Raw genomic sequence first — 25,490 nt, 5'->3', positions numbered from 1 at the left:
CTCTATTATTGTTTCTACTGAATCATAAAATTTGAACTTACTTGTAAATTCCAGAAGGCTACTTGTTTATGATGAGAGACACATCATAAGGTAGTGACTGTGTGGCCGGTGTGGAACAGGCTGTGGAGATCAGGGAATTCCAGCCCTAGATTTTCTTTTTAAGTTAAAAAAAATAAAAAAGATAGAATTCATATGGCATAAAATTGATCCTTTAAAAACATATAATTTTGTGGAGTTTAGTATATTCTCCAATTGTATAATTATCGGCTTTATGTAAATCTTTACTATTTCCACCCCCCCCCCCCCAACAAGCTTACTTTGCATCACTACTCTTTCCCACCATCTCTAGCCTGTTTTGTTCTGGATTACCTCTCCCTGTTTCTTTGGGGAGGGTCTAGGCATCATGCAGCCCCTTGTTGAAGGTTCCCATCTTTCCAATCCTGCATTCTCCTGGGAAGGAGATGACTGGCTAGCCTAGAGCACTCCCTGCCCTGCTTCTGTGTTCCCAGATACACACAATGTCTGCTTCTCCATCTCTGAGGGCAGAGGGGTTGAAGGGCAGGAAGGAGAAAGGCTGTGAGGAGTGGATGGTGAGTGGGAAGACTGTCCTGAAGGCTTGAACCTTAGTGCACACGAGTCAGTGGGGTTAGTGATGCGGGAGCTGAAATTCAGACAGATGATCCAAGTTACAAATAGGTCTCAGCACCAACTGATACTTGGTACCTTTCTTCCTTCTGGGTTGGCGAGATGGTTCAGTGGGTACAAGCATTTGCCACCAAGCCTGACAAGCCAAGTTTACTCCCTGAGCACCACATGTGAAAGAAGAGAACTGACTCCCACAAGTTTTTCTCCACATGCGCACCAGGCCTCGGGCCCTCCCAACACCCACACAAAATAAATAAGTGCAGCAATCACAAATGCTAAATCTCTCCTCTTATTTATTTCTACAACAAACTATTCCTAAATTAACATTTCAAAAAGCCATAATTCTGCTGTTTGCAGAATTATGAGTTACATCCTGTCTCTTTGTTGCTGAAAGCTTGCTTCTTCGAACCTAGCCAGGTTCCCTTACGTCTGAGGATACAGAGCTTGTTACATTGATGGGATCAAGATTTAGAAGCTTAGTGCTTCTTTAAGGCTGTTTATGCTGACACACTTTAAACTACCATAGCGGTCTTAAGTGATAATCCTGAATAAGATGTTAAACCAATTACTGCCCTGGAAATAGTGTCTTGTGTCAGAATCTTATTATGATTAAGAACGGCGCTGGCATGAGGTGGTAGGAGGAGGGGAAGAATATTCCTTCAGTCTCTACAGTTAAATCTCACAGTGTAGGCTCCCACTGTGCATTTTCTAGTTGAACTTGCTTTGCTATTAATAGGAATTGTAAGTGGGAGGGTGGGATTGGGAGGGAATGAGGGAGCGGGATACAGCTGGGATACAGAGTTAATAAAATATAACTGAAAAGAATTGTAAGTGAACAAGTTATCTGTGTGGACTCTGCATTCTGAACTTACATGCTATCAGGCTAAACAAAAAGAGGCCTGGTTAAGGCAATATTGAAAATCTGCTCCTTAAAGCATCCCACAAAGGTTTTGAACATTATTTCTGATCATGCTGTTGTTTCCCCTGAACAATGCCTATTGGTTTTCCTTCTGCCTGCTCTCACAAAGCATTTGAATTAACAAAATGAATTTTGACACCTAACAGAAGCCTAAATTAATAAATCAGAATTCCGTTTTAGCTTGTATTAAACAGGAACAGGAATTTAATTGCCAGGCTTGGCAGTGCAGGATTCAGGACTGCTTTTTAGATGTAATTAATTTTCTCTGTAATTTGTGGAAGTAAAATCACATGTTTGGGATCACCAAAGCTGAGAGGTGAATATGCATCGTATACATGCATGAAACACATTTAAGAAAAATCTCAGAGGTGGTAAAAATTCTTAATGGCAATCAGACAATCATGAATTCAAATTGCTTGGCACCACCCTAAGGCTGGCTGCAGGGAAAGCCTGGTTAGAGGGGACTAAAATTGGGCTTTGAGGACTGGTCAGTGGGAATGTAGCCACTTGAAAGATTAGAGAGAACAGTCAAGGGCTGGTGGTATAGTCCAGTGGTAGAGTGAGGCCTTCCATACATGAGACCCTGGGTTCAAGCCCCAGAAGAAAAACTCTAGACAATCAGAGCAAACCAAAAGAAACAAAGAACTGAGAGGAGAGACTTCTGAACGTCAGGTAGGAGTGTCCAGAGAGATGGGAATGAGGAGTTTGGCAGATGAACAGACAGGTGGTGTTAGAGGTACAGGTAGCCAGGAGCAGGTGCCAGGTACTAGATGTCAAAGCAGTGATTGCAAAGCTGCCTGGAACTGGGGAGGTGGGGGGGGGGGTTCCAGGTGACAGTGCACGAAAGCTGATAAGCCAGGGCTGAGTCAGAATAAAGATTAGTGCCAGGGTAGAGGAGTCTTCAGGGTTCCCAAACCAGAGGTAGGGTTGGTCCCGTCCTAAAGTTTCCTCTGACAGGCACAGCCCAGCTTTACAACTGTACGGCTACACTCATGGCTGGCCTGATGATGGGATATATCCTGAGAAATGTGTTGTAAGACAGTTTTATCATTCTGTAAGCATCATAGATCACTAGGCAATATGATCTTTTGGGACTGCTACAATTGATGTGGATCACTATATTTTTTTTTGTCCAGTTCTCTTATTTATATTTCAAAGATGCTAGTGGGTATTATGGCAAGTTTATGTGGGAGAAAAGAGTCAGATATAAACAGTGTGGAAAAGCCTGGAAAGAAATTTTCACTTCTTAAAGACTGATGGCTTCATCTGCCAGATCAGGAAATTGAGGCTATGTGTACATTACACTCCTCAGATCTCATTCTTAGTTTAAGCATCTCATGACTTCAGCTACCAGACCAGTCACCTGGGAATTCTGGGTTCTGGTGTCTGAGACTCTGATTCAGTAGGATTGCAGTAGTTTTCAGGGTTCCATAATTCTGTAGCTGATATTGATATGACTGGGGTTGGGCTGAAGTTTGAGGATAATTATTTGAAGGCTTCCTTTTCCTTCTATAGTCTTTTGCTTCGTTTTGGTTTTTGAGAAAGATTATCACTCTGTAGCCCTGGCTGGCTTTAGATTTCTGACAATCCTTTCACTCAGCCTTCTGACCCGGGATTATAGGCATATGCCCCCACACTTGGCCAGTTGTCTTTATTCAACCCCGTTTGTTCCAACCCTTCACAGACTCCAAAGCTAGTCCCTTCATCAGTACTCTCCCAGGTATCTTTCTGAGCTCCTGGAGTTCCCAGCATCCTCAATTAAACTCTCCTTGCTTCCTTCATATTAATGTGTAAGCTTTGTTTGCATGGATCTGACAAGGCTGTGGCATCACGCAGTCAGGTGAGGTCTACTATGTTGGCGCAACACCTGTTCAGGATGCCTTCTCTCGTGGCTATTACCACACACGGGCATTTGCTTGGTATTCAGCTAAGGCAGAACTGAGTCCTCTTGTAAGAGTCTGTCTAGCATCTCATGTAAGGAACACCTGGATGGAGACCAGAGGAGCCAGAGCATGGAGCTAGCGAGTGGTCCATGTTTGGCAGATGGGCAGATCACAGGGCCAAGCAGGAAGAAACACGTGAGGGCTGGCAGTAGCTCAGTGCTCAGGACTCTGACCTGCTACTTGGGGTCTTCTCAGCCACAGCAATAGCTTTTGTGAGTTTAATAGCGATGTTTTGGAAATGTGATAATGGTATTTCTATTCCAATTTCAATTTGTCTTTTACTAGGTTTCCTATTTTGAGATCTACTTGGACAAAATAAGAGACTTGCTTGATGGTAAGTTGCACCTGAATTTGGCTGTTTGCTTGATAATTGAAGTTCAGGGGGGGTTGAGCTGAGTTAGGGCACTTCTGCCTGGACAGCTGATGGAAACTTAGAGTGATGTTTGCCTTCAGGCTGTGAGCTCTTCTCAGCTACAGCTTAAACTTGCAAATTGGAAAGGATTAGGCTTGCCTATTCTTTTTTTTTTTTTTTAACCATCACTATTCTTCTTACAACACAGGATTTTTAACTTTCCTTTTCTTCTTTGCATACCATCATTTTTGTCACTACAGTATCCAAGACCAACTTGGCTGTTCATGAAGATAAAAACAGAGTCCCCTATGTAAAGGTATGAGAAGACTTGTGTTGATGCAGCTAATTTCTCTAGTCTCTGTCCAAATACTTATTATATGAGATGTTATAAAGAGTATCCAAAAAGCATCGTTAACCCTGAGCCTTATATCATGGATGTGGCTATAGAAATCAACACTCAGCTTCTTTTGTATTGTAGCTTTCCTGTTTGTGAATTATATATATATATATACACCGAGGATCTAACCCAGTGCTTCCTGTATAAGCTATGAACTAGTATACCCAGCCCTCTTTATGAAAGCTGTTATGTAAATATTACTATATAGTATTGCTCCTTTTAAAGAGGTTTTGGGATTGAATGCAATGGTTTATGCTTTGTACCGCAGCGGATGTCTGTTGTAGCATGGTGGCTGGAATGAAATGATGGAAGCTGAGGAAGTACCTTCCTCATTTCTTCTCCTCTCATAGCTATTCTTCCTTTAATTTCTGCCTACTGAAAGCATTGCTACAGGGTATGAACACAAGCTTAAAAGGCTTTTCCTCCAGCTTTACATCCAGTTTTCCCAGGGCTAGCTCATGCTTTTCTTTAATGTAGAATCCAAGCCCCAGGCAAGGCAGAAACACTCTTGGTCAGCATTGCAGCCTCTCTGTTTGTCTGTACCTTTAGGGAAAAAAAAAAAAAAGCTGTTTAGCTGCTTTGAAATGCTGTTGCTTTCTGTTGCAGTGGCCAGCCTGACCTGCTTTTCACTCTTGCAGGGATGTACCGAGAGGTTTGTGTCAAGCCCAGAGGAGGTCATGGATGTGATAGATGAAGGCAAAGCAAACCGACATGTGGCTGTAACAAGTAAGTGACGTGGTGACGTGTACACCATCACGTAGAACACCAGTGTCTGCCCTGTGTGCAGGATGGCCGGGCAAGGAGGCACATGTGACGCTTGCATGGGAAGGCAGCAGACAGACTCTGGCCCACGTGCAGCGTGACTGCATGGAGTACTCAGAGGTCCTGAAAAGTAATGTCGAACATGGAAAAACCACTGGCGTTCTACCAAGTGCAAGGAGGGAGTTAGAGCAAAGTCCCTCAAACACATGCTCACAGCAGACACTCCCAAACGCTAATGTGCCAGGCGACTTCTGCACATGGCTCACGTCTCAGGGAGTTCCACGTCTGTATTAGAGCAGCAGGGGCTCCTTGAAGAGCTAGCACTATCTTTTATCAGAGCGATGTGGATAAAGGAGTATGATTTCGGACAGAGCTGAAAGAACTAAGAATTTCTAGCTTTGAGGAGGAAACAGAAATCAGGAGAGGGTGTGCGGGCAGGGCAGGGCATCCACGTTCTGGGTTCTGATGCTGAGGAAGATGCGATGTGCTGCTGAAGCTAGGGAGCCAGGCCTGACCAAGTGTCAGGAGAACTCTCTAAGCCTGGCAGCTGCCCCTAGTGAAGCCTGCCGCCGAGGAAAGGAGTGAAGGTACTGTGTGGAGAGACTCAGGCAGTAGCTGATGACCGGTCTACATTCCTATAAGAGCCTGGTCTGATGCTCCTCTGTGGATGGGCTCCAGTTCTGTGACTGAGAACTGAAATTCTTAGCCTCTTCCCCACCCCATGGCTTGTCAGAGGACACTCATGTACCTGGCAGTTTTCAGAGCTGACCTAGGCTCTCGTAGAGTGTAGGAAACATGGGTTCCCTCTGCCTGAAACCCGAATGCACACGAAACTCTCTCACTGAGTTTCCTAAGCTGTTAGTTGTGAGTTGTTCACGGTGTACCAGAATCGGCTGCCAGCTTCAGAGCTGAGCATCTAGGATAGTATTAGTGTTCTTATTCTGCCAGGGTTTTTAATTTATTTGTGTGTGTGTGTGTGCCTGTGTGCACGGTTGTGTAAAGGTGCATGTGGACATTAGAGGACAGCTTTTGCGAGTGGGTTCTTCCTCACATGTGGGCCCCTAGAAATTGAACATGGATGTCAGGCTTGACAGCGAGCATCCTGACTTACCCACTGAGTCGTGTTTCTGTTTTAGTGCGGGAAGTGTATTTAACAGTGCTCTGCTGTTAAAAGTCCATTTGCATTGTGGGTAACATCTCATCATGCATCTCCACAATGCTGCCTCTTCCCCAGCAGAGACCTGAGACCTTCCCCAGCTCATACCCTTGCAGCAGCTGCTTCACTGGCTGTGTCAGCCCCCCAGTTCCTGTTTTCATTTTCCAGATCAGCTGGGCCGTTCAGGATGCTGTGAGGTTCTGTAGAATTCTAAAATTTTAGGTAGATTTTTTTTTCCCTTTCTGTAGAAAATATCATTGAGATTTTGATACAGTTGTATTGCATGGAGTATTTTGACCAATATTTACATATGTTTTAATGTGTTTGCATGTGTGGTGTGTGTGAGCAGGATCACATATGGGCAGGTACCTGTGCATGTGTGCATGCTTTGTGTGTGTGTGTGTGTGTGGCCCGAAGTTGATGGTGGACAGCTCTTTGGCTTGATCTTGACATTTTATTTTTATGGAGGCAGACTTTCTCACTGACACAGAACTTTCCAGTTCCAGCTAGTCTAGCTAGCCAGCTAACTCTGGGCCTTCTCCTGTCTCTGCCTCTGTCTCTGCCTCTCCCCAGCACTAGGATTACGGATAGCCGTCATGCCTGCCCAGCTTTCACAGGGCTTCCAAGAGTCCAAACTCCAAACTTCTGCTTCTATAGCAAAGCTTCAACTTTTCAAGTCATTTCCTCAGCCCCAATTTTGACCTCTTTTTTTTAAATTTGTATTATTTATTTTCTATTTATAAGTGTTCTGCCTGCATGTATGTCTTCTCACCGGAAGAGAACACCAAATGGCATTATAGATGGTTGTGAGCCACCCACCACACATATTGCTGGGAATTGAACTCAGGACCCTTGAAAGAGTAGCCAGCGCTCTTAACCTCTGAGCCATTTCTCCAGCCCCAATTTCGACCTCTTAATGCTATTTAATTTTTTAATGAATGATCATGGGTTATGTTTCCATTCATCTGTATTTGCTTTAATATTTTTTAGGCAATACTTTGTAGCTTTTGTCTAAACATCCGTTATTTTTCTTTCGGTTTATTTATATTTTATCCTTTCTATTGCTATTGTAATAGATCATTTTTCAAATTTTTCAGGTCAGGAATTGTTAGTAATGTATAGAAACAAATGCTCTTTACATGCTGCTTTGGAACATGCAATGCTGCTAAATGTATTTATTTGTGACTTTTAAAAATGGGAAGCTTCAGAGTGTTTTAGGAACAACCTGGTAAGACGCTTTTTGAGGGATCGTGAAAGTTGAATGGGACATTTGTCGGGCTCTGGTGGAAAAGGAAGTACTTTCCCTGCACCCCGACCTAGTGAAGCACACTTACTCTGTGAGGCCTCTGTGTGTTTAACATGGCTTATGGAGGTGTGTGTCTTCCTCTTCTTCCTTGAAGGAAGTTTGTGGTGGTCCTGGTAAGCCAAAGCTACACACATGAGTAGGACAAACTGAATCAGCTACTACGTGTGAAAAAGTCCGAGAGTTTCCGCAGGACCAGCAAGAAGCTGTGGGCTTCTCGGTGGGTGAGATTAGTGTAGGGTATGAGGTATAGGGCTTCTTGCAGACCCTGAGATAATACTTTAAATTGCTCAACTAGAGGGTGAGGTTAATTCCTTTGTTACGTGAAGACATTGTAAATCCGTCATCTCTAGAATGAGTGGGTTTTTATTTATATATTTTCTCCTTTTAAAATTAGAAATGCTGGCCTCAGATACATTCTGAGTGACCTGATTGGTTGAGCTCCAAAGACCTGAGGTTTGCTACCTATGCTCACTTGTTCTCTGTAGGGCAATAAACCAGTCTTTCTTTTCAGACATGAATGAACACAGCTCTAGGAGTCACAGTATCTTCCTGATTAACATTAAACAAGAGAATGTGGAGACTGAAAAAAAACTCAGTGGGAAGCTGTATTTGGTTGATTTGGCTGGGAGCGAAAAGGTAATTGGTTCTTATTTAGATTGTCTGTAATTTCCCCCTATTATTTGCTCAAGCATACAGTTGTATTTTTGTTCCTTTTACTTCTTGGTTTTTAAAGAGGTTTAAAATGTTGAGGCATGGTATTGTCAAGTTTCTTTGCTTTCTCATTTTCTTCTCTGGTCCGAAAGACCCCTGTTTGGGTCAGAGGCATGTGCTTCAAGGCTTGTAGCTGATGGCATTCAGCAGGTGTAAGTACGTCTTAGCCTGTTGAGGCAGCTGCACAAAGGTGGGAAGGGTGTTCTTAGGATGATAGCAGCCCACCCGTTGTGTGGACGCCAGTAGGCTAGGAAGGGCTCTACCCCTGGAGCATGGTGGCCCTGCTTCTGCAGCTTTGCCTTGCTGAGGAAGGGTCTGGAGTCTGGGCTCTGCCACTGTTCCTGTTCTACTGGCAGTGGGTCTGAAGCAACAGGTCTCCCATGAGGGACTGGTTCCTCCGGGTTGTGAAGCCTTCTTTGGTCTCATTGTGACCCTCTTTCTGCAACTGTACTCTGTTGTGTGCCCGCAGGCACTAGCTAATACCATATCCGGAATCACCACTCTTCCCTTCTCAGCCCCCTCCACTGCCCCAGGGGATGTTCCCACTGCCACGCTCAGGTAGGGCACAACCCCTTTAGGCACCATCACAGAGCCAGTTCGTATGCACAATGCCTGTTTGTGACATCAGCTGGTCCTCATCAGGGCTGGCCTTGAAGCTCAGTCAGTTTTTCTAGCTGTGCAGGTGATTGTCACCGCCTCACACCTCTAAGCTCCTAACCATGGCCACAAACATCTACGTGAGTCATTGTTTGGGAATTGTCCTCTTTCTTGCCTTTGTTCCAATCGGGAAAGCATCGCATATTTCTGGCTGGGCATCTCATTGTTGTGAGTGTGAGCTGGCCATGTTCTCAGTTCCTCCTCAGGATCAAGGGAGCACATTGTTCAGTTCTAGACTGACCACCAACTTGACTGCCCTACTGGGTACAGGCTGGTACAGAAGGCCTTGTGAAGATGAGTTGTTTAGGGCTGAAATACACCTGGCAGCTGCCTCTTGCTGACAATTGGGTGCTTCTTGCTAATGGTACTTAGGAGGTTATTTCAAGTGTTCCTTCTAAGTTTTGTTGTTGTTTGTGTTTGTTTTCCTTTTCCCTAGATGAGTCTGTATGAATGTACTGTCTTGAGAACAGAGCCCTGGGCTTTTGTTCCCATTACTTCAAAGGGCCATCCTTCCCTTAGGCTGGCAGTGAGCTCATCGTCCTTGCCTGCCAAAGGAAGCTGATAGATAGCCTTGCTGCGAATATTTCATGGAGTTAAGATTGTCAAATTAGAGATCACTTAAAAACTCCTGTAATAGGCTGCTGCTTTTTGTGCCCTGTATTCCATGATGTCTGTCTGTAAACAAGCTGCTCTCCATGGTTCTGGGGCAAAAGTCTGGCCTATTTTCAGAACCCTGCCCCTGGACAAACATTCCCCTCTGTTATTGGGGTGGGGTGAGATGGGCTCTCCTTTGTATGTATTTTAATCCATCTTGTTCCGTTTAAAGTTATTTCTCCTCTTTCCTTTTTTTATTTATTTATTTTTAAGAGAACAGCTGTTTACTCAGCTTTTGCCTAGGCAACTAGGACAAATCTTACCAAATCCCCTCCCCTCCTTAAAAAAAAAATCGGCAGCGTTTATAACCCGCTGTCTGTGGAGTAAATGCTGTAAATGTGAAATGATCTGTACTAAGACAGCAGAGGAGGCACTGGGCATGGAGGGAGAAGAAAAAGCAAATTTACAGTATAACACACACACGTTCTCGTCTTTTCACGTCTCCTCAAGCCTTTTTAGATACCCCTTCTTTCCTTCCTTTGCCCTTCCACTCTCTTTCCCCTTGCTGCAGAAACAACTAGAGAAGGTCTAAAGTCATAACGCCCCCTCCCATCTTTTCAGTCCTTTGCCTGAGACTGGAGCTTATAAACATTTTCTTCACTATGCCCCACCAGACCCCACCTGACTGGGAGGCTGTGGCTAGGCCCCCAGGCCTCAGCTCATTACGGTGACAACACTTGTGGACCCTGGTTTTCCTGGATGGATGTCTCCCCGGGAAGTAGCTCCAGTTTCCCCCCTTGAGGCATCTCAGCCCTTCCACTAAAACCCAATTGAGAGGAAAATGACAGCAGGAGAGACCTCAGCTTCTGGCTCCAGGGACAGCGGGATCCGGGTGGTTCCTACCTACTGTCGTTCCCTGGACAGTTCCCTGGAGGGCCTGCCTACTTTCCCTCTGTGAGTTGGGCTTTCTGCTTTGTGCTCTCTCATTTGTCCTCACGGCTTTTTCTGTTCTTTGGTAGGTCAGCAAAACTGGTGCCGAGGGAGCTGTTCTCGATGAAGCTAAAAATATCAACAAGTCTCTGTCTGCTCTTGGAAATGTGATCTCTGCCTTGGCAGAAGGGACAGTAAGTAATCCTGTCACCGTCTATTAAATAGTATTATGGGAAGCTGCCTTTGGGATTTGTGTATTCTCTCTGCCATATATCCCGGCCATTCATTCGTTTTCCACTTTGCAAGAGAGTAGAGGGATTCCTGGCTGGGGTGCCTGTTGCTGCGAGACCCACTGCACTAGAAAGCGTGAATGGTGATGCTAACCTCCTATGACATGGGTCACGGAATGGACATTCTTTGGCAAGATCCGGTGACCTGGCTGCAAATCCTTATCCCACATGTTTCTAAGTTTGGCTTGCTGGCTTCTGTAGTTTTTCTTTGAATGGGCTGTCAAAACCAATACTCCTTCTCTTCCTAAATAGAAAACACATGTGCCATACCGGGACAGCAAGATGACTCGGATTCTCCAGGATTCTCTCGGTGGAAACTGTAGAACGACGATTGTCATTTGCTGTTCTCCTTCAGTCTTCAATGAAGCCGAGACCAAGTCCACGCTGATGTTTGGACAGAGGTGCGTGTGGGGTCTCAGAACCCATGCTCTCAGGGTTCTAGATCTTAGATGTGGATGGCTTGGGGCAATGGTTAACCAGGCAAATCATTATTAAATTGCACCTAGCAGGTGATCTGTAAACTTGAGGCATTATTTATTGAGGTCACGGGGATTGTGTTTTCAGTAGCGGTCACCAACGTGCCTGCCAGAGGAACAATGTTTAACAAAACAAAACAAAACAGAGCACCCAACTCAATGGTACAACTATTTTTGGTCTTCATGGACATGAAACCTAACCTTTAGCTCTATACAATTTCACATCCACTATCCTGAAGATAGTGGATAACACTTTTAATTCTGGAATTTGGAATCTATTGCAAAGTTGTTTATAAAAACAACCAGAGACTTAGATAAAGGCAGAGTAGAGGCATACATAATGGAGGAAAGGAATCCGATGCATTAATCCTGAGGGTGGGAGGCCTGAGATACGTGTGAAGGAAAGGGGTAGAAAATGACCACAGGCCTGAGTCAACACGCCCTGCCTCTGAATTTTAGTAGGTGGGCAAGCATGAAGTGCTTGGTAACGCTAAAGCAGTGTCCACAGGTATGGATGGGTTCTTACCTTCTTTGCCTTTCTTAACACACTCCTTTTCACCTACCTGGCCCTTTGCCCACAGCTGGTTTCTTCAGTCTTGTTTGTTCACTCACCCAGACCCCTCTTCTCAGCTGTGTTTTGGGGTGTTGGTCACCTAAGCATGGGACGCTGATCTGAGCATCTTTGGTGCCTGCTGGGCTGAACCCAGATAGATGTGCAGAGGAGGGTTCTCCTCCCACTGTTACATTCAGTGCCAAACAGCTGATGGCCATCTCTGTGGACCTTCACTGCCTCAGATGTTAACGGGGCTTACCAGTACATCCCTGCTTTAGTCCTGGGAGTATGTGTTGTATGGTTATGCCCAAGAAGTAGTTTCAGATGGGGCAGATATGTGTGAGAAATTACTACAACTTGCTTGAACTGCATCACATCATAGAAATTTTCTGAGCCTCAGCAGGATGGAGAATTATTCAGCTGTGGGCTGTCAAAATAATAATTGTGTTGAAATGTTGTAGAATCATCTGTCTTTTAACCTGGATTTGGCTCCCTGCTTCTTCTGAAATGACTTCCTTGAATAGACCAATGTTGAGGCAGTGCCATTGCGGTAGGGTGACACCTTTGTTTCCTGGCCATTGAGCCATTTTCCCCTTTTCTCTGAGCCTCACTCACATTTCCTTGCCATAGAGATGAAGTGGCTCCTTCCAAGGACTTTTGGGGGGATGACATGAATTGCTTCCGTTTTCACTTTGCCCAAGGGCTGCTGGTACAGAGGAGGCTACACTAATTTCAAGCCCACCTTAAACACTCCAACAGTATTGAGAATTGGAGAGGTCTTGTAGTGGATAATACTAGACTGAGAATAAGGAACAGTATTGTAATATAAAGGATGGATTTAGAGGAAATAGATTTCACTTCTGGAACTAATGGATAAAGAAGTGCTACTGGCAATTTATGCTTCTAGGAAAGGGAAGGTAGTATCAACCAAGCTGGATCTACCCCAAGTGCCAGATAACCAGGGTTCATTTTGCTCTTATTGCAGAACCTTGGGCAGCCTAAGTTCTATGGTTCTCCCAAGATGCCATGGGAGTGTCTATTTTTTGCTGGGCAGAAGGGCTCCATGCCCTGAATAAAGAACAGCACATGTTTTAAAGATGTAGAACACAACAGAGTCCACAGGTGTCTGAAGGCACGCTGTGAAGAGCCGAGCCAGCCTTTGTTAAAGACTGTAGGTGTCTAAGTCTCATTTCCTCAAGCTTGTCTCTTTAGCCCTCTGAGTGCCCAGCACTCTGCCAGTGCAAAAGTAGAAACCGCCTCCTGTGCATTAGAGGGCAACAGGTAGTCCAGATACCTGGCAATCAAATAGCCAGATTAAAACATTTGTGTGGATTTCTTTTAGCCTCTAGCATTTTATTCTTTGGTTTTAAATTACTCTTCCATAGTACTTTTCTAGCATTTTTTCAGAAGAGATATTTGTAACTTCCAGATGCACGAACTCAAATCACCCTGTTATCTTGGAAGTCTGTTTAATGTTCCTTGATTTGATTGGGGTTGGGGGAGAATTCTTCCTTCACCAACAGAGGGACACATCAATCAGTGGGTCCTGGTTCTGCACCAGTAATTCAGTCTGTTTGTATGTTGAATGGGAAGGGGATTGATAACTCAGGGAGAGCGGGAGTCTTTGTGCTCCTGGTGTGCACTACTTTCAGAAGGAAACCATGCCATCATTTTAATCAAGCCACCTGCCAGAGTGACAGCTGGGTTCTGCAGAGACTGAATAGTGTACATGTAAAATTCATGTCACAAGAGTGTGAGAACAAATTACCTGCAGAGACAGAGTGAGCAGTTTAGTTAAGGCATACTTTGGTGTACTTGACATAAAACCAAGAATTAAATCACCTCTGTTGGAGAGAGCCTGTTGCTGGGACACCGGTACGGTAACTGTAGCTCTTGGAGGAAGAGATACTGTAGAGTGTAAGTTTAACTAGAGATCAGCTCTTCACTGGGTGTCAGAGTTGTAATTCCTCTCGATGACTAACTTCCCCTCAGAAGCAGGGAGCCTTTTCCAGGCCTGGAGAATGCTTTGGAGCGGAAGTGAGTTCTGAGGAAAGCATAGGTGTTTACTTGGCAAATGAGACTGTTCAGCTCAGAAGTTGTGATGTTAATTCTGTACCCAAATGGCTAAGCTCTTTAATCATACACTGACCCAGATGATGCTCTGACTACTTTTTAGATGGTTGATGTTTGTACTCAGTTGACTGAGTCAAGTAAATGACCCTGGGTAATGAATGTGGCCCTCCTGATCATTCAGGGGCCTTGAAGAGCAAAACCTAGGGTTTCCCAGAACTGAAGACCAGAATACACATTTGCGCCTACATTTCCAGCTGGCTGCATGGACCTGACTTAGCTTTGTGACCCCCCCCCCCCCAGACACATGAGCCAGTTTCCTTAGAAAACAAGATGGAGATGAATACTGGACTACCCCTCCACAGAGAGCACTGCCCTCTCCCTCAGTCTCCTCCTTCCTCTCCCTCTTTCCCCTACTTTTCCTCCTCTTTCTCCCAACATTTCCTGTGTAGAGCATTCATTACAGACTTCTATGTGTTGAAGGTGTGAGGTTGTCTAGAGCCTCCTTGTTCAAACACCATACTCTTTGAACACCTGGAGAACAAAGGAAGATGCTGAAGGGAGAGGTGCCAAGAACAGGCATCTTCCTGCTCCATAAGGAGGCCAGAGTAGTTAGAAGAGACTCCAAACACAGCCAGTGTGCTTGTCACTTTGAACCACAGCCACCAGTGAAGGTAAGTAGAAGAGATCAATGAGGAAACAGGCTAGGGTGGGACTTTTCGAGCCACCGACTGTAGGTGTTGTCCGATGCGTGAAGGGCTTCTTTCAAGTAAGTGCACGTGATGGGCATGGCTTCAGCATGTCGGGCATGAGTGCTCAGCCTCAGCCATTGAAGTAGACACGCTTAGTCCTCTTAGGCCCATGTGTGAGCCTCTTCATGTGTGAACTGGATATTCTGGGATGGAAGGTCTGCGGATTGCCAGGAAGGTGGTGATACTCGAGAGCAGAAAGGTGGCTGTCTTTTCATTCCTCAGTAGACATTTCTAAGAGAATCTTTTCTAATGTAACCATCTCAGTGTTTGCATCCAAATGGAAATTTTGCTGTGTCCCGTGATCACTGTTGGCTGCACTTGGAACTGTCTTTCCCTGAGGCTTTAAGGCCTTTAAAAAACTTGGCCTCATTCTCTCCCTGGAGGGAGAAGAGAGCTGATACCCAGGCAAACCCAGATGACATATTATTGAAGTGGTATTTGAACCACTGCAGAAAGGCAACACAAGGAACTGTAAAAAAAACACCATGATAATGGCATCCACACAATGAGCCAAGTGGATCTTCTGTTAGGGAAGAACAAGATTAAATAAGGACTCTGTGACTAAGGAGCCACAGGCTAGGCTTTTTTGCTCAGTGCTAGCTGGGGTTCCAGCTGTAAATAGGCAAATGTGTCAGCACTCTTTAGGGTTAATCACAGGGTCTTACAGTTAAGATTAGTAAATAGCTAGAATACAGCTTCAGAAGGTCACTGGCTTGTTTACCTGTGACATAGAGATAATGTCCCCACCCTATCCGACTGGACTTTTCTGCTCTTTCCATGCTGTTTGCATAACAACAAGCCATCATGTGACAGACTATATCACCCTAGTGGTGTCTAATCTATCTTCACTGTATAAACATACTCTGTGACGCTGGTACAATGCCTCCTGACACCTTTCTGAATAAACCCTATTTTTAAGCAATGTATGACTGTTAGACTTCAGACAAAATTATAAGACTGGTCTTAAGAGCCTTTCCTATTTCCTGCCACCTTACTGAGTTCATGTGTGGTTGTGAACTAACTAGCATTCTTTGGAGGCTAAGCTGAGCAATTAGGCACATATCTGGGTCACAGGCAACAGTTCCCATGTTGAATTACCATGTATCTACATATAATGATCTTTAGTGTGATGCTAGGCAGTAAATGGAAAAAATAAAATAAAAGATCCAGGAAACAAAAGCCTTTTGACAGTTTCTAAAGTGAATGAAAATGAGGACATGACCACTCCTAGGTCTGGTTGAGGAGAAGGGTTTTATTGTAGCTAGAGGGAGATCTCATTCAGTCAAAGGCATCTGGGGGCATCCAGACTGAACTGGGACATGAGAGGTGGGGGAGGGAGGAGAGCGAGAGAGGAAAAGGAGAGAGGCAAGTGGACCAAGAGAGGAGCTGAGGACCAAGAGTGTGTGTGGATGAAATGTCAGGTTTATACAGATGCTGGGGGAGGGAGGTGAAGCCTTTGGGCTGGAGAAGTTAGGAAGAGAGAGGTGAGAAGTGCTTGGAGGAGCCACAAGTACTGAGTGGACCTTGTCTTAGGTTTCTTTAGACTTGGCGTAAAGCGTACAAGGCAAAATCCATTTTGCGTTGGCCAGCTATGGAGCATTTGGCTTGCCCTGGTATGATTGATATGCCCAGTGACACTCATTGGAGAAAACTGATTTTTCCTCTCCTTGCAGGTATCAAATGCAAATAGCTTTCTGGTTAGACGTGGGACTTTGTGCCTGCTACCCCTTTACTCTGTGCTGGGATTTTGTTTGGTCTGAACTCCTGAAGGTCTTGGGAGTGCTGTCACAGGCTCTGAGAGGTCTTAGCTGCATCAACCTTGTGGTATCTGGAAGTCTCTCTTTTTGTGTGTGCTTATGTTGTAGTTGTTGTTTTCCTTTGGCATTTTTATAGTTTGTCTCTTGAGTTTGTTTATTTTGATTTTTTCTTTTGAAATTATAATTACATCATTTTCTCATTCTCTTTCTTCTCTCCAAACCCTTTGATATACTCCTTCTTGTTCTCTTTTAAATTCATGTCCTCTTTTTCATTAATTGTTATTACATACATTTGTATTCATATATATTTCTAAATATAACCTGCTCAGCGTGTGTAATGCTGCCTGTTTGTATTTTCAGGGCTGGTTCTCCATTTGGTACTGGATAACCAGTTTGTGTGTTTGTCCTTGGAGAACATTGTTTTCCCCATTCTCAGCATTCCTTAGTTGCCTGTAGTTCTTTGTGTAGAAGGAGGTCTGCTGGCCTTGAGGGACAAAGAACATGAAGTTGAGTGGCTAGAAAGGATCTATGAGGAGTTGGGGGAGGGGAAAGAATGATCAAAATATATTGTATGAAAAAAACATTTCTAAGGCAAATAATTAAAAGCTCAAAACAAAGTAAAAACCATTCAGAACCCAGGGCTGGCTGCAGATATGACTCAAGTTAAAAGCATTTCCTACTCTTGAGGAGGACCCAGGTTTGGTTCCCAGCAGCTATATGGTAACTCACAGCCATCTGTCACTCCAGTTCCAGGGGATCTAATGCCATCTTCTGGTCTCCTTGGGCAACCAGGCATGCATGTTGGACACACACACATGCATGCATATATACATACATTCATACATACATACAAACAACATTCATACCCATGAAATAAAAAAAAATAAATAAATGTTTCTTTTGTTTGTTTGAGATAGGCTTCCTCTGTGTAGTGCTGACTGTCCTGGAACTCACTTTGTAGACCAGGCTGCCTTCAAAGATCTGCCTGCCTCTGCCTCTGTGTGCTGGGATTAAAGATGGGTGCTATCACACCCGACTAAAAAGAGATCTTATTATTAACCCACCCACCCGCTTAGTTAGGTAAACACACTCTGTGATCCCACAACGTAGCCTACACTGATGTCACATGGCTGGACGCCCACAGGAGGAAAAGCAGTCAGCATAGCAAAAGGTAGGGAGTGAGGATAGTTCTGTATTATCTCCAGATTGCTAGAGTTCGTAGTAAAAGGACAAAGATTGCAGCCATCCCACATTGCTTTACTTCGGGTCTCTTAGGAAAATGAGGACTGAGAATCTTTTATTCCACCCTGCAAGATTGTTTCCAACGGTCCTAAACAGAAGAATATTTGTTCTATTAAGAAAAACTCTCTGGGCACAGAAATTCAGTTTCTCTTTCAGTAGCGTTGGTTTGTTCCCCGGTATGGAAATGCTTGGATTTGGTGTGTTTTCTTTAAAGAATGTATTTGGATTAATTCTTTGAGAATTGCATACAAAGAATTTTGATCATATTCACCCCCAACTCTTTCCTTGTTTCATCTCAGATCCTCCTTTCACACCTGACTCCTCCCAATCTTGTCCTTTTTTAAGAAAAATAACTCACAGAGTCCAATTTGTGGCTTCTGGCAGGTGTATTATACACCACCCATGAATACACACACACACACACACACACACACACACACACACACACACACGATACATGTATCATAGGGGGAGAGATGTTGCCTTTCTATATAAATTTATTTCTGTAACTGACTCTTATCGAATACAGCATACACATGGTAAAAAGCATAAACTTAATGTGTACTGTGTATAGACATTTACAGATACACACAAACACCTCCCATTGCCTCAGAAACCTCCCTTTTGCCCCTGCTTACCCAGTGTTCTGTGCTCAAGAGTGACCACCATCCTGACCACTCAGCATGGGTTGGAATTGCAGGCCTTTGAACCTTACACCCATACCATCACACAGCACCGTTTTTATCCAGCTGCTTTTGTGCATCATTGTGTCTGGGAAATTCATTCACACTGTTGGGTGTAGCAGTTCAGTGTTTACAGTTCTACAGTATTCTATTGAATGTATTTATTGTGCTATTGGTGGCTGTTTAGACTGCTTTCACTTAGGTGCTATTATCAACAACATCGTAGGCATCTCTTGCCTGTGAACAGACCTGTTGGTAAGAGTAGATATGGGTCATAGGATGTGATATAGTTTTAGCTGATGCTACCAACCACTTTCCTAAAGTTACAGTAACAATCCATACCCACTGTGGAACATCAGAGGCAAACTCACTACCCTTTCTCTTCTGTTGGGCATGGAGAAGCATCTCCATTTCCTCAGTAGTCAATGATGCCTAGTTTTCTTTCTGCAGTGTTTTTGGGCATGTCTTTCAGGAACTACCCATTCACGTCTTGGCCTGTTTTTTTTTTTTTTTTTTTTTTTTCCCTTCTTGATTTATAGGAGTTACTCCAGCTAACTCTGTAGTCTGTATCTGTGTGTATTTTAGTACCTTCTATTTTATGACTTGCCTTTTAGCTCTCTTACTGGTACATTTTAATGTGGGAGGCTCTAAATTTTATAGTCGTTTTTTCTTGTATGTTGTATTCAAGAAATCTTTACCTAATACAAGGTCTTGACGTTATTCTCTATTCAGTTTGTTTTTGTTGTGATTTTTTGAGATGGGTTTCTATGTGTAATAGCTCTGGCTGTCCTAGACTCATTTTGTAGATCAGACTGGCCTCAAATTCACAGAGATCCACCTACCTCTGCCTCCTGAGTGCTGGGATTAAGAGTGTGGGCCGCCATGCCTGGTTTATTCTCTGTATTTTCTTTCAGACATTTTACCGTTTTACCTGATGATGCACCTGGAATAGAATTCTTAAGTGGAACTGGAATTTTATTACCATAGGTTGAAGGGACCATGTTCCTGTTCTGTGGTATAAGCACTCCCCATGGATCAGATGGCATGGTGCAGAGTGTGTGTCTGGACATTGGTCTGTTTTGTTTGTAGCCAAAGCTTCTGGCTATGTGTGAATTTCAAGGACTATGGCTTTCTAAGTACTCATATTCATTCCTTTAATTTGGTGTGTGCCTGCTTGCCTGCACACACATGCGCATGTTCTCTCTTTTTTGTTTCTCTAAGATATGGGAGATATTTTAAATCTACAGAGCCATTTTGGTAGAGTCAGCTCTTTCTCTTAGCTGATTTCCCCATATACTGGCCTCAGGTCCCATTTGGAGCTGAAAAAATTCTAGGGACTCAGTGTGAGATGTGGTTTTCCACTGTGGCTTGAGCTCCAAGTCAGAGTCGGGCTGCATTATTTTCTCTCTCTTCTGACTCTGCTAGGCTGTCCCGGCCCTGCTTTGTGCCCTGTTTCAATCACTGTAGTGGGCCTCTCACCCCTGGCCACTGGTTAGGTCCATTATGGGTCCCACAAGCAGGTTACCTGATCTAGCTCTCTTTTTGAGGCTTGTTGCTCCCATCTCTCCTCAGGCTTGTTTCTACCATGAAATACCTCATGTTTCTCACTACCTTTTCATACCTTTGTTAGACTTGGCAAATTGTGCAGGTTGAGAGGGTTGTCTTTTCACTGCCAGGACCCCGGTTACTACAGAGATAGAAGAAAAGGAATTTTCTGGGCATCTCAGAAGTCAAAATCAGTTATCCTGAAATAAACTTGAGAGGTCTGCTTGAGGAATGTGCCTCTGGGTAACCCTGCCTGGAGAGAGCACAGGGGCTCCATTCCTTTCTCTCTGGTACCTGGTGCAGTCATCAGGGCACTATTTATGACTTAGTAAAATCAGTAGTCTTAAAGTGCATCCTTCAGTGACAGCAAGCATTTTAGCCATGAGTTATTTTTCTCACTTTCTGACTGGATAACGAAATGGACACTGCTGTGCCTCTGCTTGCACCCAGACGCCAGCCACAGCACAGCCTGAGAATGTTAGAAGGAGAGGTGAGAAAGCAGACTGCAACAAGCCTTTAAGTAGTAATAAAATTACTGCTATTGAGGAACTGGAGTTGAGACAGTTCCGGGGAGAGCAGCCTCAAGCTACAGCAAATGAGAATTATCCTAATTCTTTAGCGAGTCCAACGCTGATGTAGTTTAACTCCTCTTTCGACAGTTGGGTTATTTAGTTGTCTTGCTTTAGCAATTAATTTCAGAATGACATCTGTAGCACTGGGGAGGACTGTTGAATTTCTTGCACCAAAATAGAAATCATGTCCCCAGTGTCATTTGACGACAACAGTAATTAACCTGGATCACACATCAGCCGCCCCAGCAAACATGACAGTCCTAGAATTGTTTGGAGATTCAAATGAGAATGGCAGTAGCAAGTAAGACAGAACATCACATATTTTCACATGCGCTCTGCCTAATGAGCAGGTAGCAGACGGGAGTCCCACACGAGGAGTCTAGCTTTACCTGGACATGGCTGAACCTGTCCGTTTCTGTGCAGGCCTACATGAGCCAAACCTTCCGTTTCATCTCACCCAACACAGGTGCTGATTTTTTTTTTTCTCCCCAGGCTCTCCTTTCATCTGGCATGCACATGACATCACACCCTATGCCACATGCCCTAGGAGATCATTAAAAAAAAAAAAAAAAAAAAAAATGGTGCCCCTGAGGAATGTTCTGAATTTGGAAGTTATAAACATTAAAGATCTCAACTTCTGGCTATTTTAAAATAATGAGATGATTTAAGAACACTTGCCCTCTACTCTAGAATGGTGATGCTTTGCCTTTGAGAAGGGGATCAGTAAGCAGCCATGGTACCACCTAGTCAGCCTCCCTCACCATAGGCTCACCTACCCTGTGGTCATGTGTTAACATCTGCCTAACACTTTGGTTCCAGGCACCAAAGGTGAATAAGAGAAGTAAGTGATCATTCATTTTGTGTCACTGACATAAGAAACCCCAAGCTTTAAGAGGCTGGGAATTTGTTTGTCTGTCTTGGTATGGTTCCTAATGTTTTATAAGTGTTTATTGAATTAATTGGGAATTCTGTTTGGAAGATAAGTCTGGCAATCATCTATGGAATGCTTCAAGGAACATGCTAAACACTGGAATGAGCCTATAACCTATGGGCTGACAACAGACTGAGTGGGGCACAGAGGAAGTTAGACAAGATGGGACCCTGAGACACAATTTAAATTAAATCCTATTGGACTTTTATTGGCTGATGGAATGTGAGGAGAAAAGGAAAGGGTGGTTTTGGAACCTTAGGGAGCAACGACAGTGTGATGCCAGAGAGATGGCTCAGCAGTTAAGAGTGTTTGTTGTTCTCTCATGAGGCCCAGAGTTCAGACCTCAGCATCCATGTCAGACAGCTCACAAACACTGATAGCTCCACCCCTTCAGGGATCCCGTGTCCTCCTCTGGTCCCCAAGGGTGCACACATGTGCCCCCAACCCACCTTAGATACACACACACATAAACGCACGCTGAAAATAACTCTTTTTAAACACTGAAGTAACGGTGTCAGTAACCCCACTTTGAGAATTGTAGGTAGCTGCCACAGGGAAGTCTCTGCTCTCCCAGTCCTTTCTTGACATGAAGGGAATCTGAGGCTTGATTATATAAAACCAGTAAGTGCTAATAGATTCTCAGAATTTACTCCTATGTTTTAATCCCAGAGCAAAGACCATCAAGAATACAGTCTCTGTGAACTTGGAACTAACAGCAGAAGAATGGAAGAAGAAATATGAAAAAGAGAAAGAGAAGAACAAGGCCTTGAAGAGTGTCATCCAGCATCTGGAAATGGAGCTGAACAGGTGGAGGAATGGTGAGAGAGAATGGAGCGGGGAGGAGGCAGGGCATATGCTTTCTCCTTCCTGTGACTGTTGACATCTTGGAGCCTCCTGGAAAAGAGTGTGATTGTGGAATTTAGGCATTCCCACTTCCTGTGATGACGACTGTTTTATTATTTGTTTTATTGATATGCTTTATTATTTCTGGGCACTATGCCATACCTCATTCCTTCCTGTGGCCTGTGTAAAAGGGTGTGGGCAAGATAGCTTCAGTCAGTCATTCTTGCTAAGTCTGTGTATGTGCATGTGTGCGTAGAGGGGTGTACATGTGTGGGGAGGGGCTCGTGTGTGTGTGTGTGTGTGTGTGTGTAGAGGGTTGCACATGTATTGAGACGTGTGTGTGTGTGTGTGTGTGTGTGTGTGTGTGTAGGGTTGCACATGTATTGAGACGTGTGTGTGTGTGTGTGTGTGTGTGTGTGTGTAGATGCATGCCCATCAGGGCTCACATGTCTACACATATCCGTGGAAGCTAGAGAGCAGCTGTGGATGTTATGTCCAGGAAGACTGTCTATCTCCTTTGAGACAGGTCTCTCATTGGCCTGGAGCGTTCCATCAGGTTAGACTAGCTAGTGAGGCCGCATGGATCAGTCTCTCCACCTCCCCAGTTCCGGAATTACAAGGGCATGAGCCAGGCCTGGCATTTTCTCGTGTACTCTTGGGCTAGATCTTAGCTGCTTGTATTGAGCATCAAGTGCTTTCCCCAGCCTGGACAGAACCTCTTCCTAATGCTCTGCTTTCTATATGTCCTTGTCCTTCACTTTCAGGGATCCCAGTTGATGTTTACAGAGCAGCTTCTGAGAGTTTCTTTAACTAATACAGACAGATTGCTTTGGCTAAGTGAAAAAGAGGATTTGCTTCAGTCTTGCCATTTTTTTGTGGTTAAAAGTCACCACTGGCAAGAACTTGCCTTCTCTGACCCTCCTCACTGTCAGGCTCTTCCAAGTATGACCTAGTGAGCAAAAGAAGCCCTTTTCTAAAATGGACTCTGACAGGCCTGCTTCATGACTAGTTTCTCTCCCCTTCTCAGTCTCTTTGGTTTGTTCTATAGGAGAAGATGTCTCCGAGAGCTGGGGCGCAGCGGGTGGGTGGGTTGTGGGGGAGGTGTCAGGAGTGGCTTCCAGATCCCAGGGCAGGCAGACGGGCGGACAGACAGATTATTTTGGTGACTTTTATGAGGACGGAGCTGAGGCTGCGGGTAGCAGTCTGTTTTAATCTGGAAGCAAGGCGTGTTGGAGCTGTGTCTCAGGATGGGGATAGCTGGCAGTCGTTTGCTCCTCGGGTCTTTTGCTTCCCTAGGGTGTGTATTTCAGCAGCTACTGAAGCCTGTGGTGCCTCAAGGGTGGGAGCCTGGGGGTTACTGAGCAGGTCTGGAGGAAGCTGTTTGCACCTGCGCAGTGAGCTGGGAGCCAATTGCGGGTGACGGTATTTGCTGTTGTTTCCTGTTAGTAAGAGTTGGGTATCAGCGAGCTACTTATTTAATTGAAAAGCAATTACATGGCAAACAGGAATTCAAGAGAAGATGGAAAATTGACCTAGTAGCCCAAATAACAGGATTTTTCTCTTTTCCGAAGCGTTTCTAGCTACACATGTGTTTCAAAAGCTGCTAGAATAATTGAATAACTCAGCACCTGTGCTGGGTGACGATTCCGCGCAGTTTGGCAGGAGCAGAAAGCGAGATGGGAGGGGGTAGCTAGACGGCTGTGGGAAGCTTTGTGGCATTTCTGGAATATTTTTTCGGTCAGTTCCCTGTTGGATGACAGGGTCATTTAGCAAAGCCCTTTAGTGAAGGGTTGGTTCAGTGGCCCTAGAAGCATTGTGAGTTGCACAATAACCTTGTTTTAATCATTTCTCATCTTTTGCCTAACTCCAGCAGGCTGGTCCTCCAACCCAAATCTAGTACCACCCTGTGGAACCCACCCTGCCTTGTTTGCCTGACTTCCTGCATGCCTAGCATGTTTTTGAGGTTCTGTATCCCCTTCTTGGCTTCTGCATATGCTGTCACTTTAACTGGTTATCCCACTTCATCCCCACTGGAAATCTTTTAAAAGTATGATTTCTGTTCATTTTGGTGAGATCCTTCACAAACCCTTAAGCTACATAATTTGAGAAAAGAAGGTGGCAGCCATTCATGGGCAAGGAGAAGGCAGTTGAACTGAGAGACAGGAGGTAGAAGGGAGTGGATTGGATTGACCCAGATAGGTACTGAAACAGAAATTTGCAGGGTTTGGTGAGGACTGGCCATTCAGAGAAGATGGTGTCAAGCTGGTTCTGAGTTTTTTTCTGTCTTGGCTAAGTTGGCTAGGAGACAGAACCATTATATTAGACTGTAAATACAGAAGAACCAGATTGGGGAATAGTGAGGTGAAGAGGAAGCCTGAGTGCCTGAGAACATCCAGAGGAGAGTGCCGTGTAGGAAGGTAGGTCTGAGGGTCCGGAGTTTAGGGACTTTGTGAGCTGCAGAGGAGAACAAGTGTTACACATCTCTGGGTAGAGGTTGAAGACACAGGTGGAGAGGCAAGGCTCCTGTAGGAGGTAGAGTACAGAGGGAAGAGAAAGTGGAGATTGATACCCTCACCACACACACACACACACACACACACACACACACACACACACACACAAAGCCTGTGGCCTTGTCTCCACTGAGCAGCTGAGATGGGAGGTGTCTTACAGAGAGCCTTGCCTTCCAAGGTGGCTTCTCTGGAGCCACAGGTTTTCAAGTGCAGAGAATATGGAGTATAGGTGAAAAGAGAATAGTGAGGCAGGGTGAAGAGACTGGTCCCAGGATGAACAGAAAGTGTAGAGCTGTATCAACGATTAACTGTACATCATGTGATATGTTGGTGTGTACCACATCCACAACAAACCAAGTCCCGGCTCTGCTCTCTGCTCAGGGTTGAATGATGTGTTGGTCTCTGGGAGACCTGTAATCTTAACCAAAGTCCAGTCCCTACTGTCATCGGTGCTGCTACACATGAAGCAGTTGTTTGGAGGCCAATGGTATGAGTGAGAAAAGTACCACCCCAGAAAAGGGATGAGCTGGAAGCCTTTTGGTGCTGTCCTGAACCGGTCTCTATTCTTTGTGCCCAAGTCCTGAGGTGTGGTGGCCATGTGGAAAAGAAATCTGGGATGGAGACAGTGTTATGTCTCCCAACTCCCAGAATGGCTGCATATTGCCAGTTTCCTTTTTAAAATATGGAATACATGCATTGGCTCTAAACTTCTAAGAGGCAGCTACTTAATTTGCTTTAGCGTTCCCTGGGTATCCATATTTCCACTTTGGGATCTGAACAAGTTCCAGGAGCCCTGACAATGTGTGCGTTCCCTGGGAAAGCTATTTCTCTCCTTGCATGGTGTGCTTATATGTTAAAAGCTTCACTGCTCTATTCCAGCTGTGAGAGAGC

The 25,490-nt window shown here is 44.6% G+C and overlaps 1 protein-coding gene across 1 annotated transcript in view; it reads left to right on the top strand.

Moving 5' to 3' along the window:
* Positions 1-25,490, top strand: part of Kif5c (kinesin family member 5C) — a 148,363-nt gene that overhangs the window by 64,429 nt on the left and 58,444 nt on the right. Inside the window, exons 5-11 of the mRNA XM_055600296.1 lie at positions 3,793-3,841; positions 4,120-4,175; positions 4,895-4,982; positions 7,992-8,116; positions 10,462-10,566; positions 10,915-11,063; positions 21,913-22,061. Of these exons, the coding sequence (XP_055456271.1) occupies positions 3,793-3,841; positions 4,120-4,175; positions 4,895-4,982; positions 7,992-8,116; positions 10,462-10,566; positions 10,915-11,063; positions 21,913-22,061 (721 nt within the window). The remainder of the gene's footprint in view (positions 1-3,792; positions 3,842-4,119; positions 4,176-4,894; positions 4,983-7,991; positions 8,117-10,461; positions 10,567-10,914; positions 11,064-21,912; positions 22,062-25,490) is intronic.

This window comes from Psammomys obesus, unplaced genomic scaffold, assembly GCF_907164565.1.
Source record: "Psammomys obesus unplaced genomic scaffold, mPsaObe1.curated_primary_1811, whole genome shotgun sequence".
In the NCBI taxonomy this organism is placed as follows: Eukaryota; Metazoa; Chordata; class Mammalia; order Rodentia; family Muridae; genus Psammomys; species Psammomys obesus.
Note: the sequence above shows the minus strand (reverse complement) of the source record. Positions and strands in the feature narration are given on the sequence as shown.